Genomic DNA, 12890 nt, shown 5'->3' with positions numbered 1-12890 from the left:
TCTGAATGTAGTAGGCACCAACTCATCGATACTCTCCATCGAAAGTGCATACGTAACTGTGTCAGCATACTGTGCTGGCATCTGTATGTTTCTCCTCTGTCTCCGAACCACAATCAAATCCTAAACCTGAGCCGTCGGTCCTTGATCCTGCACATCAATACTCGTATCCTCCGTGTCATCGTCGTACTCGCCTGGCGTCACCTCAGTCGGCACTCTAATGGATACTGTACCATCTGGACAATGTGAAGCTGCATCGATCTCCACCACCTGCGATATCTCCTCCGTCGGGTCGCTCTCTACCTGATGAGAGCTGGGAAGATTCAAGATAGAAGCCTCATCAAACGTGACGTCCCTACTCAGCACAATCTTCTTATCAACTGGATCCCAAAGCTTGTATCCCTTGACACCACGCTTGAATCCTACAAATATAGTCTTCCTAGCTCGAGGTTCCAACTTATCTGTTCTCACATGATAAAATACAGGGCACCCGAATACCTTGAGCTGGTCATAATCTCGTGCTGGCTCTCCCGACCACATCTCCATAGGGGTCTTCCCCTTAATCGCAGATGAAGGCAGCCTATTAATGAGGTGGCTCGCATATGTAAGTGCCTCAGCCCAAAAGATCTTCTCCAAACCACTCTGCGACAATAAGCATCGGATCTTCTTCAGTAAAGACCGATTCAACCTCTCTGCCACCCTATTTTGCTGCGGTGTATGACTAACCGTGAAGTGCCTCTCTATGCCCTCGTCTCGACATAACTGCAAAAAGGGGTCTGAAGTATATTCACCACCGTTGTCGGATCACAACGTCTTGATCTTTCTCCCAGTCTGTAGTTCCAATCTCTTTTTCCACTCCACAAATATATCTAGGACTTCACTCTTCTTCGTCATGGTGTACACATAACAATGCCTAGAATAGTCATCAACGAACGTGACGAACCAATGTCGACCACCAAGTGATGTAGTCTTGGTGGGACCCCAAACGTCTGTGTGCACGTAGTCCAGGATGCCCCTCGCCTGATGAACGGTCGTCCCGAACTTTACATTCGTCTTCTTGCCAAGAACACAATTCTCAAAGAACTCAATCTTCCCACTCTTGGCTCCCTTCAATAGCTCCTGCTTGCACAATGCCTGTAGTAACTTTTCACCTGCGTGCCCTAACCTATAGTACCAAAGTCTGCTCATGTCCGCTTCTGAAATAGCCGAAGCAACCTGGCCAATCTCGATGCTTCCCTTTAGATAATACAAATTCCGATTGTGGACTCCCTTCATCACCACCAATGATCCCTTAGTAACCTTCGCTACAGCGTTTTCGAAAGTCACATTGAATCCCTTCGTCTCCAAAGCTCCAACTGAGATAAGATTCTTCTTTAGGTGAGGAACAAATCTCACTTCCTTCAACTCACAGACTAGTCCATCGTGCATCCTAATCCGTATGGTAACTATCCCACAAACGCCATAAGATTGATCATTTCTCATGACAACAACACCCCCATCGACTTTCTCAAAAGATGCAAATCAGTCTTGCCTAAGGGTCACATGATAAGTAGCGTCGGAATCAAGCATCCAATCTAATGTATCCACATGGTTCACCTCTGGAGTAACCAGTAGAGAAAAGCACAAATCATCGGAATCATCACCTTTCGCAATATTCACCTCATTGGCCTTTGGGCCCTTTTTCTTGCCATTCTCTTTCTCCTTGAGCTTCGGACAGTCTCTCTTCCAATATCCCTGCTCCTTACAGAATGCACATTGGTTCTTTGCTAATTGGTGACGGCTTCTTGACTTTGACCTCCCTCTATTACCACCTTTCGGATATACGCTTCTACCTCTCGTCGACAAGGCCACGCCTGAAGTGCTAGCACGAGAAGTCTCATTGTCATTTCTCCTCAATTTGTAATTGGTCAATGCGTTAGTCACTTCACTATAGCTGATAGAAGATCTCTCGTTCAAAAAAGTGAGCACGAAGGTATCATACTCTTCATCCGGTAAGGAGCCCAACAAAATAATCGCCTTGTACTCATCCGATATCTTCTCATCAACATTCACCAAGTCCGACAACAACTTCATATAGTTGTTCACATGAGCCGCAAGCGAGGTGCCTCTGGACATCTGGAATCTGAATAACCTACGCAGCAAGTACAACCGGTTTTCAACACTCTTCGTAAGGTACTTATTGTTAAGAATTTCCCACATCTTCATCGTAGACGTCACCCCAATCACATCATACTTCAGCTCATGTTTCAAACAGGATTTGATTATCCCACAAGCATTCCTATTCATCTTCTCCCATACCGCCTCTTCATATTTAGGTGGTCTCTCGTGGACCATGATGGTCTCTTCCAAGTTCTGAGCATTGAGCGCATCCTGTACGTCGCTCAACCACAAACCAAAGTTGATTTTGTCATCATACTTCACCACACTAATTTTAGTGTTCTAAAAACCAACTTGTATTGTACTCGCCATCGACTTACTGTTTTTACCTTCTTCTCCCATTGCAAACTAACTCCAAATTGTAAAGAAAGATTCAAAGTTTGAAACGAATAAGAAATTACCCAACTGAACCCTAGATTGGATTCCAAATAGAACTTCTAACCACACGAGGAAAGCGAGATCTCCAACGGCAACTTCAAAATCCTATCTCCACCGAAGCCTAGAACTCCAAGAACCAAGCTTCCAACTGAATCTTCCTCCACCTAATCGAAGCCTAGAACTCCAAGAACCAAGCTTCCAACTGAATCTTCCTCCACCTAATCCAAAACACCCTAGATCTGAAATGAATCTTCCTCCACCTAATCCAAAACACCCTAGATCTGAAATCTGGGCTCTGATACCACTTGTTGCGTGTAGTAAAAATTTCGACAGCACTTCGACAGCACAACAAGAGAGTCAGGTCGCAATAGGAATTCCTACTTCACAAAGGAAACAAGAACCTTAAGCAAAATATCTCAACCAAGTGAGATATCAGTTCTTCATCTCATCAGTTCTAGGACTGACCTGTCAAGGGAACCTAAAAGCTATTACAAATCACACAAATGGCGATACAACTAATTTTACGTGGTTCGGCAAATTGCCTACGTCCATGGAGCAAGGAGGGAGGAGATCTACTATTAGAGGGAGAGAATACAACTAGGGTTTACAATCACTCTCAATCTAAACACTCACACAAACTCTCAAATCCCTCACATAAATATCTCTCTCAAAAGGATGCACAAACTCTAAAAAAAAAGACTGACTTCTTCTGCATTTTTCTCCGACAGCCAAAAATCACCTCTGCCTTTACCCTTGCACAGCCGCACCTTGCACGCAAGAAGCCTCTCTTTGCACTTTCGTACTTGCCCTACAGCTGCTCAACTTCACAAAATCTCCTTGCACACAAAACCCTAGGAGAGGAATTAAAGGTATTTATAGGCTGTTGTTTTGTCCTTGGGTGGGCCACAATCACGCGGTTTTGCTTCCGTTGAAACCAACCACGTTCACAAATAATTGTAATCACATATGGTGGTAGGCCCCCACAATCACGTGTTCACAGTTATGCGTGGAAGCCACTTGTTGTGGGCCGAGGAACCAAACCAAACACCGAGAGAGAAGACAACTAAAATCAAACAATAATGACACAAACTCAAACAAAAAGTTTAACGTGGTTTGACAAATTACCTACGTCCACGGGGCAAGAAGGGGAAGGGTTTACACTATAGAGAAAGAGAGTACAAAATAGAGATTACAAGATCACTCAAACTAACTTCTCAAACAAAACTCTCAAATCTCTCACAAAACCCTCAAACAATTTGCTCAGAAAGAACTCTCTTTTCTGTGCTCAAAACTCCCCTCAAGCTACTCCAAAAGTTATCAATATGATCCAATAAATGCTAAACAAATTGTGTTCCTATTTATATAAAACAGGAAACTCAAACAGTGTAGGAAACCAAGCAGGCCCAGACCCGACTCGCGGTCGACTGCCAAACTCATCGCGGTCGACCGGTTCTAACGACCGAAACCAAAAAAACACTACAGGGTTTTGCCGGTCGACTGTCGCGCCACTTGCGGTTGACCGCGAAAAGACCAGAGACTTTCCTTATGCTGTGCACATTCGCGGTCGACCGTAACGCCACTCGCGATCGACAGTGCAGCATCCAAAATGTTCACTGCTTCAAAAAATTCGAACTTCGTCGTTATGTCGCCAATTCTACAATTCTCCATCTCGGCAAAGTCTTCCCAAAACTGAGCCGACACCAACCAAACAAAATGACCCACTTGTTGCGTCCAGTACGAAGTGAAATGAAATCATAACAACAGACTCAATCCACAATAAGTCGAAACCCAAATGAGAATGCGAACACTCTCCTAACGTCGGTATCTACCTATTAAATATGCTGCATCATAAATGACTGCCTACATATCCTCTTGCCAAAGGAATCAAGCCTTCACGTAGTTCCCAAATGACCTCCCAAGGCCCTCAAATCAAATAGAAAAGTTCTCAACTCTTCACCAATAAATATGCGGCTGATAGCTTTCCAAATGGCTCCAAAATGAAACAAATCAAACACCTCCACCTAAGGGGAACCGATGGCCGTATCCAAATCATATCCACCAGCTGCATTCGAATCAACCAACTCATCATCTGTACCTAAATCCAAATGATCCCTTAACTGTGTCACCTCAGCTGGAATCCCAAACGATGCAGTATGATCTGGAGTATGTGGAGTAATCTCTATCCCATTTAGAGTAGTATCACTCTCTACCCGCTACGATACATCTAAGGTCTGTCCAAAACTCTCCACCTGTTGAGAGTCAATTAGCTCCCTCATCGAAGCCTCAACTGAAGTGACACTACCAGACCAAACATCCAATGGAGTTTTACCTCCTGTCGTAACAGTCGATAACCTATGACTAAGATGACCCAAATATGTCGAAGTCTTAACACCAGAATCAATGCTCGACATCAAATACCGTTCCTCCTCCAATAAGGAACAGCTCACCAAATCTGTCATCTCATCTTGTTGTCCCAAGATTTTTTTTCATCGAAGTATCTCAAAATGCCGTGAGCTCGACTCAAATGTAGAAACAGGTCCCTCTTGTACCTCCTACCAAAATCAGAATGAAGTACCTTTACCTTTCTGCCAATCTCACACTTCTTCAATTTGTTGGAGACTAGTAGGATTTTATCCAATCGAGATTTGGTTGTAACCCAAGTATGCCTAGAACAACCACCTACAAAGAAAACCAAACATCTATTACCTCTCAATGATGCCTCCTTGGAAGGCCTCCAAATACCCACGTGAACTCTATCGAAAAGACCTTCATGCGGTGAATAGAGGTGCCAAACTTCACATCGGTCTTCTTGCTTACATCAAAAGGTTCACTGGACTTCAAATTGCAGGTCGATGCACCCTTTTCCAAATCAATACTGGAATGACCAAGCCTCAAATGCCGCAGTCTAGTCGAATCAATAGAAATCGTCAGCTTTCCACCTGTCACTGTATTCCTAATTAAATAGTACATGTTATTCTTCCTGATGCCCTTCATCAAAATATGAGAATCTTCCACAATCTCAAGAACCATGTCCTCGATACGAACTCTAAAACCCTCTCCAACCAAAGCTCTAATCGAGATCAAGCTCTTCCTCAAAGAAGGAACATATCTCACACCATGTAACTCTCTAATTGTCCCGTCATACGTCTTGATGTGAATTCTTCCTATCCCAAGGATATAACATGCACGCTTGTCACCCATGTACACCACACCACTCTCCAGCTTCTCAAAACTAACGAACCATTCCCTTCTAGGGTACACATGATAGGTCGCACCACTATTCAACATCCACTCGGATTCCTCCGAATAGCAACCTGTGAGACTGATAGAAAGTGAATAAACAGATGAGTCAAAAAGATTACCATCCGATATAATGATGTTTGTTTCTGATGATGATTGCTTCCCTTTTCCCTTCTGCTTATTCTTCATCCAATCACTGAGGTTTGGACAATCTTTCTTCTAATGATCAGTCTCTTTACACCAAGCACACTGATCTTTGCTAACTGTAGGATGCCCTACTCTAGACTGTGATTTCTCATTCTTCCGGTTTAGATTCTTCCCTCTTACAATCAATGCCTCTGCTGTTTTGTCACTTGTAGACTCCTTATCATTCTTTCGAAGCTGATAATTCACAAGTATAACGGTGACCTCACTATACGAAATGGACGTCTTCTCATTAATTAGGGTAAGAACAAAGGTCTCATATTCTTCATTTAGTAAATAACTCAACAACAAGAAAGCTTTGTGCTCATCCTCTATCATAACATCCACATTCGCCAAATCTGCAAGAAGCTTCGTGTAGTAGTTCATGTGATCACTAATTGAGGTTTCCTTCTTCAATTGGAAGCGATAAAGTCTCATCTTCAAATGTAAGCGATTTTTCACACTCTTAGTCATATACTTTCTCTCAAGGGTCTCCCAAATCTTCTTAGCCGAAGTCTCATTCATCACATCATACTTTAAATCTTGAGTCAAACAAGACTTTATCACATCACACGTCGTTCTGTTCATCTTCTTCCAAACCTTCTCATCAATATCATCTGGCTTGCCATCCAATTTTAAAGTATCTTTCAAATTTTACACGTTCAGCTCATCCAAAACTACACATCTTCATAATCTAAAATTGTTTGTGCCATTAAACTTCTCTACATCTATCTTCGTAGAGTCGATATTTAAATTTTGAATGATCTTCACGCCATAAGCACCACCCTTAACACCCGAAGTACCTTCTTTCCCAGTCATCTTCCTTAACACACCAACAACCAATGCGGAACAAACTGAAGAATAGATCCAAAACTGAGAAAAGATAGAAATTTTACCAAAAGGATCCCACCTTTAACTCCAAATGAAGCCCTAGCTGAACTTTCAAAGTGATCTACTCATCCAAAAGTCCAATCGTAGCCCGAGCTCTGATATCACTTGTTGTGCACGGAAGCTACTAGGTGTGCACCGAGGAACCAAACCAAACACCGAGAGAGAAGGCAATTCAAATAAAACAATAATAGTACAAGCTCAAACATAAAGTTTAATGTGGTTCGACAAATTACCTACGTTCACGGGGCAAGAAGGGGAGGGGTTTACACTATAGAGAAAGACAATACAAAATAGAGATTACAAGATCACTCAAACTAACTTCTTAAACTAAACCCACAAATCTCTCACAAAACCCTCAAAAAATTTGCTCAGAAAAGAACTCTCTTTTCTGTGATCAAAACTCTCCTTCAAGCTACCTTAAAAGTGATCAAGATGATCCAATAAACCCTAAACAAATCATGTTCCTATTTATATAAAACAGGAAACCCAAACAGTGTAGGAAACCGAAGCAGGCCCAGACCCGACTCGCGGTTGATCGCTGAACCTATCGCGGTTGACCAGATCCAACGACCAAAACCAAAAAAACACTACAGGGTTTTGCCAGTCAACCGTCGCGCCACTTACGGTCGACCACGAAAAGTCTAGAGACTTTCCCTATGCTTTGAATGCTGGTACCCAAATCAAATTTTGTGCCTTGATAGTGACGGTGGCACAATTCTCACTCATTCGAAATGGAGGGCTACATTAATGGGTGAGGAGGTGCAGTGAATGATATACAACCAGTTTGGGAATTGAGTAGTGAGGGGATTATGTCACCTTTCACTACCATATTAAATTTGTCTAATATTTCATTCTTCCATCGAAATGTAGGCCATTGATTGAGATAGTTTGGAGGGCCCTTAGGGATGGAATTTTAGTTTCTGACTTAGGTTTTTGTATTAGAACCTCCTCCTATATATATATACTAATATATATATATATATATATATATATAGTATATATATATATAGTATATATTATATATATATATATTATAACTATATATTATATATATATTATATATATATATATATATATATATGAGTTAAAATGGTTATCCTTGTCAATAGGAGGGGATTTGCGCTGCTTGAGCCTCTAAAATCACGTCTGATTAAGCAGACATGTGTGGATGATAACTCCATTGAACTTGGATATATAGGTATTCTAAAACCCCAACAGCCAAAGTTTGGGGTAATATCCGTCGTTGTTTTTGTTCGGCTCGCATCGAGCCTATGTTGAAAGTTCTAGTTCATTCCAGAACCACGTTATAAAATTGATATGAGTGGATGAAAGGGTCAAACGAGCGACGGGTTTGCAGCCGCAAACCTTGGTGTGTTAGTGATTTTAGAATATTCGTAGATGAAAGTTTTCACGGAAGCGGATGCATCCAGCAATGTCCGCTCATTGCTAGTTGTGATTAGAGGCGGTATAAGGAGGAAATGCCCTTCGCTATGATAATGGATTCAATATCAAAACCGTTAAAAATTATAACGAGTGGACGGAGTGAACGGGTCAAACGACGACATAGTTGTATCACCCCAACTTGGTGTGTTTGGGGTTTAGAATATGTAGAGTGACAAAGTTCAACGGAGTGGATTCATCCATAATGTTGCTCCAAAATCATGGTGATTTTAGAGTGCGTCAAGAAGAGGAAATCCCCTCTCTATGACTTAAGGATACCACTGTTAATCTCCATATATATATATTCATTATTATTAATATATGATATATATATATATAGGTTACATATTAGTTATATATTATATTATATATATTTTAGGGTATAATATCTAGGTATATAATTAATAGTATTAGTATATACTAAGAGGTGAATATTATAGTATATATAAATATATTTATATATATATTATATATAATAATTATATATATATATGAGATTAATGGGTATCTTGTCATAGGAGGGGATTTCCTCGGCTATGACGCCTCTAAAACAATCATGGGATTGAGGGCTGATATCATTATGGATGATCGCGCTCCGTTGAACTTGATCTACTTATTCTAAAACTCCAACACCAACCAAGTTTGGGGTGAATCAGTGCGTCGTTTTGACCCTGCCATTCGAGCCATGTGAAAAGTTGCTATTCATGTGCAAAACCGTTAAATTGATACGAGTGGATAAAGGGTCAAAGCGACGAGCAGAATTCACCCGCAAACTTGGTGTGTTTGGGGTTTTAGAATATGTAGTATCAGTTAATAGGAGCGGATTGCTATCCATAATGTCGCTCATCATGTGGATTTTAGAGGCGTCAAGGAGGAAATCGCCCTCCTATGAGCAAGGACACCCCCTTTAATATATATTAGTTTCTATGAAGTATATAGTATATATATAATATATATATATATAATTTAGTATATATATATTGTTATATATTAGTATGGAGAAACTGAATTAAGAATATTGAAATATATATATAATATACTATATTTTATATATACCAGGATGCATATTGTGGCTACTATAGTATATTATATATAGTATATAATATATATATAGTATATTATATATTATATATATATATATAATATTATATAATATATGGAAAAATGATTAAAAATATTGAAATATGTACAGTATACATATACAATGCAAGAGCGGTATAAATAAATTATAACTTCTCAAATTTCATTTTGCCCATTAGTTCAAAATATCCATAAATCTCTGAAATAAAAAAAGGGTGTTAGATCTGTACTCGCATATTAATACACATATTCAAATGTTTTGATAGTGTTGAAATCTAGAAGATTAAATGAATGTGGACATTACTTGAATATGGATAATTAATTATGTGACTCTTCATTAGCCCATGACCTTTAGTCTTCTTATTATCCATCTATATAATGTATGTCATGGACTACAAAATGTAAGTGAGAAATAAAGAATGAATAAAATTACAATTTCTCTTGTCTCTTGTCTATTTCTTGTTTCATTTATTCTGTATATTACAACACGTTATCAGCACGAATGGCTCTAGCCGGTTCGTGATTATCGCTTCGTGGTAATAGATTTTTCGGTGTACATCTTCTGTAAGGTAATAATACATTCGGACTTTTATCTTTGTTTGTTTATATATATATATAAAAGACCCCCAAGCTCCTGGTGGTTTTCTGAAATTTACCCTTATTAGTTTGTGATGATTTATCTTGCTTTTGAAGTGTGAGTGATGCCTCCTGAAGCATGATGATATCTTTTAGTTTATCTCCGGTTTCCAAATTTAGTGTTATGATGTTTGTCTCCTCTTACATCTTGCTTATTTATTCTTCAAAATGATGATGATTTGCCTCTTCATTGGGATCAAGGATTTTATGGCAATTTTTCTTCATATACTATATATAAAATAGGATCGGAACTTTTGATAGCCTCTTTCCCCCCTCAATTTTTCTAAGGGGTTTTTGGTTATAAACCAAAAGTTCAGCCCCCATTTACTTTAAAGCCGACATAGTTCTACATGTTTCCATTGACCCAAAATACAAAGGTTATTTGGATTAATTGCAGATAAATCCCTTGTACTATCACCCAATTGCGGATGGACCAATTATAGTTCTATTGTTGCAAATAGACCCCCTCAGGAAACCTTTTTAGACTCTTTTTACTATCAGGAGGTATATCCTAATTAATTTTAAGCTTATTTGTGGATAGACCCCCTGTATTACTACCAAATAGAACTTACTTCTCCTGTACTTCAATTATTACAGATTTTGTGGATAGACCCCCTGTATTACTACCAAATAGAACTTACTTCTCCTGTACTTCAATTATTACAGATTGGCCCTTAAATACCTTGTAGTTTCACATGATTCACATCTTTGAGAGTATTTGCATTGGTTAATGGCCAGGCAATGGTCTACTATTAAGCAAACTTTCCTGTTGCACCCATCCTTTCACATCTAATTAGAAGGGCTTAATCTCACAAATCTTCTAGATTGTCACAACTTAGAGCGAACTTATCTATGTTAATTTCATTATTATTTTCGAGTGCAAGTGGATAAAAATTTTCCACATCTGAGAAGGGCTGATCTGAGCTTTTTTTTTGTTCAATTTATTCTAACTACTGTTGCTGATAAAGAGGGGGGAGATGCAATTTTACATAGAAGTCGCAATTCTAAATTCAATCTTTCTTTCGGATCGGGAAGTACAAAAATGATAATATGCTAATGGTCTGGTGTGTACAAAAACACTTGCACACACTCATGTGTATTATATACAAGGAATATGGGTATCCTTGGACATTGGTCCTTGGTTATGAGATGATCACTTCTTATCTACACATTAAAAGGACACCCCTTGAAGATGATCCCACTTAATTACTCACCCAGTCTGGTTTAATACAATTTACAAATGCACACCTTCTATTGATTGATCACTTGTCCTACCTAATTAGAACAGAGGCATGCACTGTGGCTCCTTTATTTATTCACTTCTGTTTGTATGCACATCTTGTAAAGTGTAATATTTTATAAATTTGGTGGATTGATATATCTTCTTTTGATAATTATAGCATTTCTAAAAAAATGTCTGACATATCCAAACGGGCATTTGCTGAGCTTGCCGTTGATGGCAGCAACTACTTGACTTGGGCCTTGGATGTTGAAATCTACCTAGATTCTTGTGATTTAAGCAGCACTATTGATCCAGCTTCTCAGAGCACCTCTGCCCAGAAGGCAAAGGCATTGATTTTTCTTCGTCATCATCTCAACAAAGACCTGAAAAATGAGTACCTTACTGAAAAAGATCCTGATATTCTCTGGCAATCCCTGAAGGATCGCTTTGACCAACAGACGACTATTATGCTTCCGCAAGCACAGTATGATTGGTTGAACTTGCGATTTCAGGATTTTAAATCCGTAACTGAATACAATTCAACTCTCCACCGCATTGTCTCACAGCTGAAGCTCTGTAAGCAGAACATTACAGAAGATGAATTGATTGAAAAGACCCTCTCTACATTCCATGCAAGTAATCTTATACTCCAGCAGCAGTACAGGACCAAAAACTATTCAAAACACTCTGAATTGATCTCTGCGTTACTAGTTGCAGAGAAACACAACCAACTTCTGATGCGCAACCATAATTCTAGACCAGTTGGTTCGCAAGCTGTGCCTGAAGCACATGCCACAAATCAGAGTAATACTCATGGGCGTGGACATGGTAGAGGTCGTGGACGTGGTCGCGGGTCTTATCGTGGTGGTAGAGGTCGTGGTCATCGCAATGCTTATGGTCTTCAGGACCGTGGAAAGGGTCAGAACAAGGATAGATCTCCTTCAAACAAGCCTAACTCTCATCAACAGGTTGCTAATAACAAGCAAGCTTGCTATCGGTGTGGATGTGAGGACCACTGGTCTCGCACATGTCGTACACCGAAACATTTGGTTGAGGCCTATCAGAGAATGATGAAGGACCCAAAGGGGAAGTCAAAACAAGGTGAAAAACATCATGCTAGTTTGCCTGAAGCAAACATGGCCCTAAAAGATGACAATTATGATGATAACCTGAATCTGGACGATGATGACTTATTGAAGATGGAGCTTGATGATTTTGGTGAACAGGAGTGATCATGTTATTTATCACTATGCATGTTTTATTAGTCTATTTCGTTTTTTTTTCCAGACATGTTCTAGTTATTTTTGTTAAGATAATTTGGAATTTTTCGAGACTTATTTTGCATGTTTTTGTAAGATAATTTTAAGTTTGTATGAGTTTTGTTTAAATGATTATTCCCCTTTATCTAATACGTGGTTGTGGAGAAGTTTCCATCTTTCTCCTCAGGGTTGTACTATACATATATCCGACCTAAAATACACCATGTTGCGATGAATTTAAGATTTAGGGACCCAAATTCTTTTAAACTCTGGCATGAGCGATTGGGTCATCTTGGGCAAAATATGATCCGTCGGATTTTCTTAAATTAAATGGGGCATTCAAACTAAATCCGACCAACTGCATATCACAATTTTCCCCCTTTATCTAATACGTGGTGTAGAAGCAA

The 12890-nt window shown here is 39.5% G+C and overlaps 1 protein-coding gene across 1 annotated transcript; it reads left to right on the top strand.

Moving 5' to 3' along the window:
• On the top strand, positions 9830–12633 carry LOC109825775. The gene is made up of 2 exons (XM_020392667.1): positions 9830–9935; positions 11403–12633. The coding sequence occupies exon 2, from the start codon at positions 11416–11418 to the stop codon at positions 12454–12456; it is 1041 nt and encodes a 346-aa protein (XP_020248256.1). The 5' UTR covers positions 9830–9935; positions 11403–11415; the 3' UTR covers positions 12457–12633.

This window comes from Asparagus officinalis, chromosome 10, assembly GCF_001876935.1.
Source record: "Asparagus officinalis chromosome 10, Aspof.V1, whole genome shotgun sequence".
Classification (NCBI taxonomy): domain Eukaryota; kingdom Viridiplantae; phylum Streptophyta; class Magnoliopsida; order Asparagales; family Asparagaceae; genus Asparagus; species Asparagus officinalis.
This window is presented reverse-complemented; position numbering and strand designations above follow the sequence as displayed.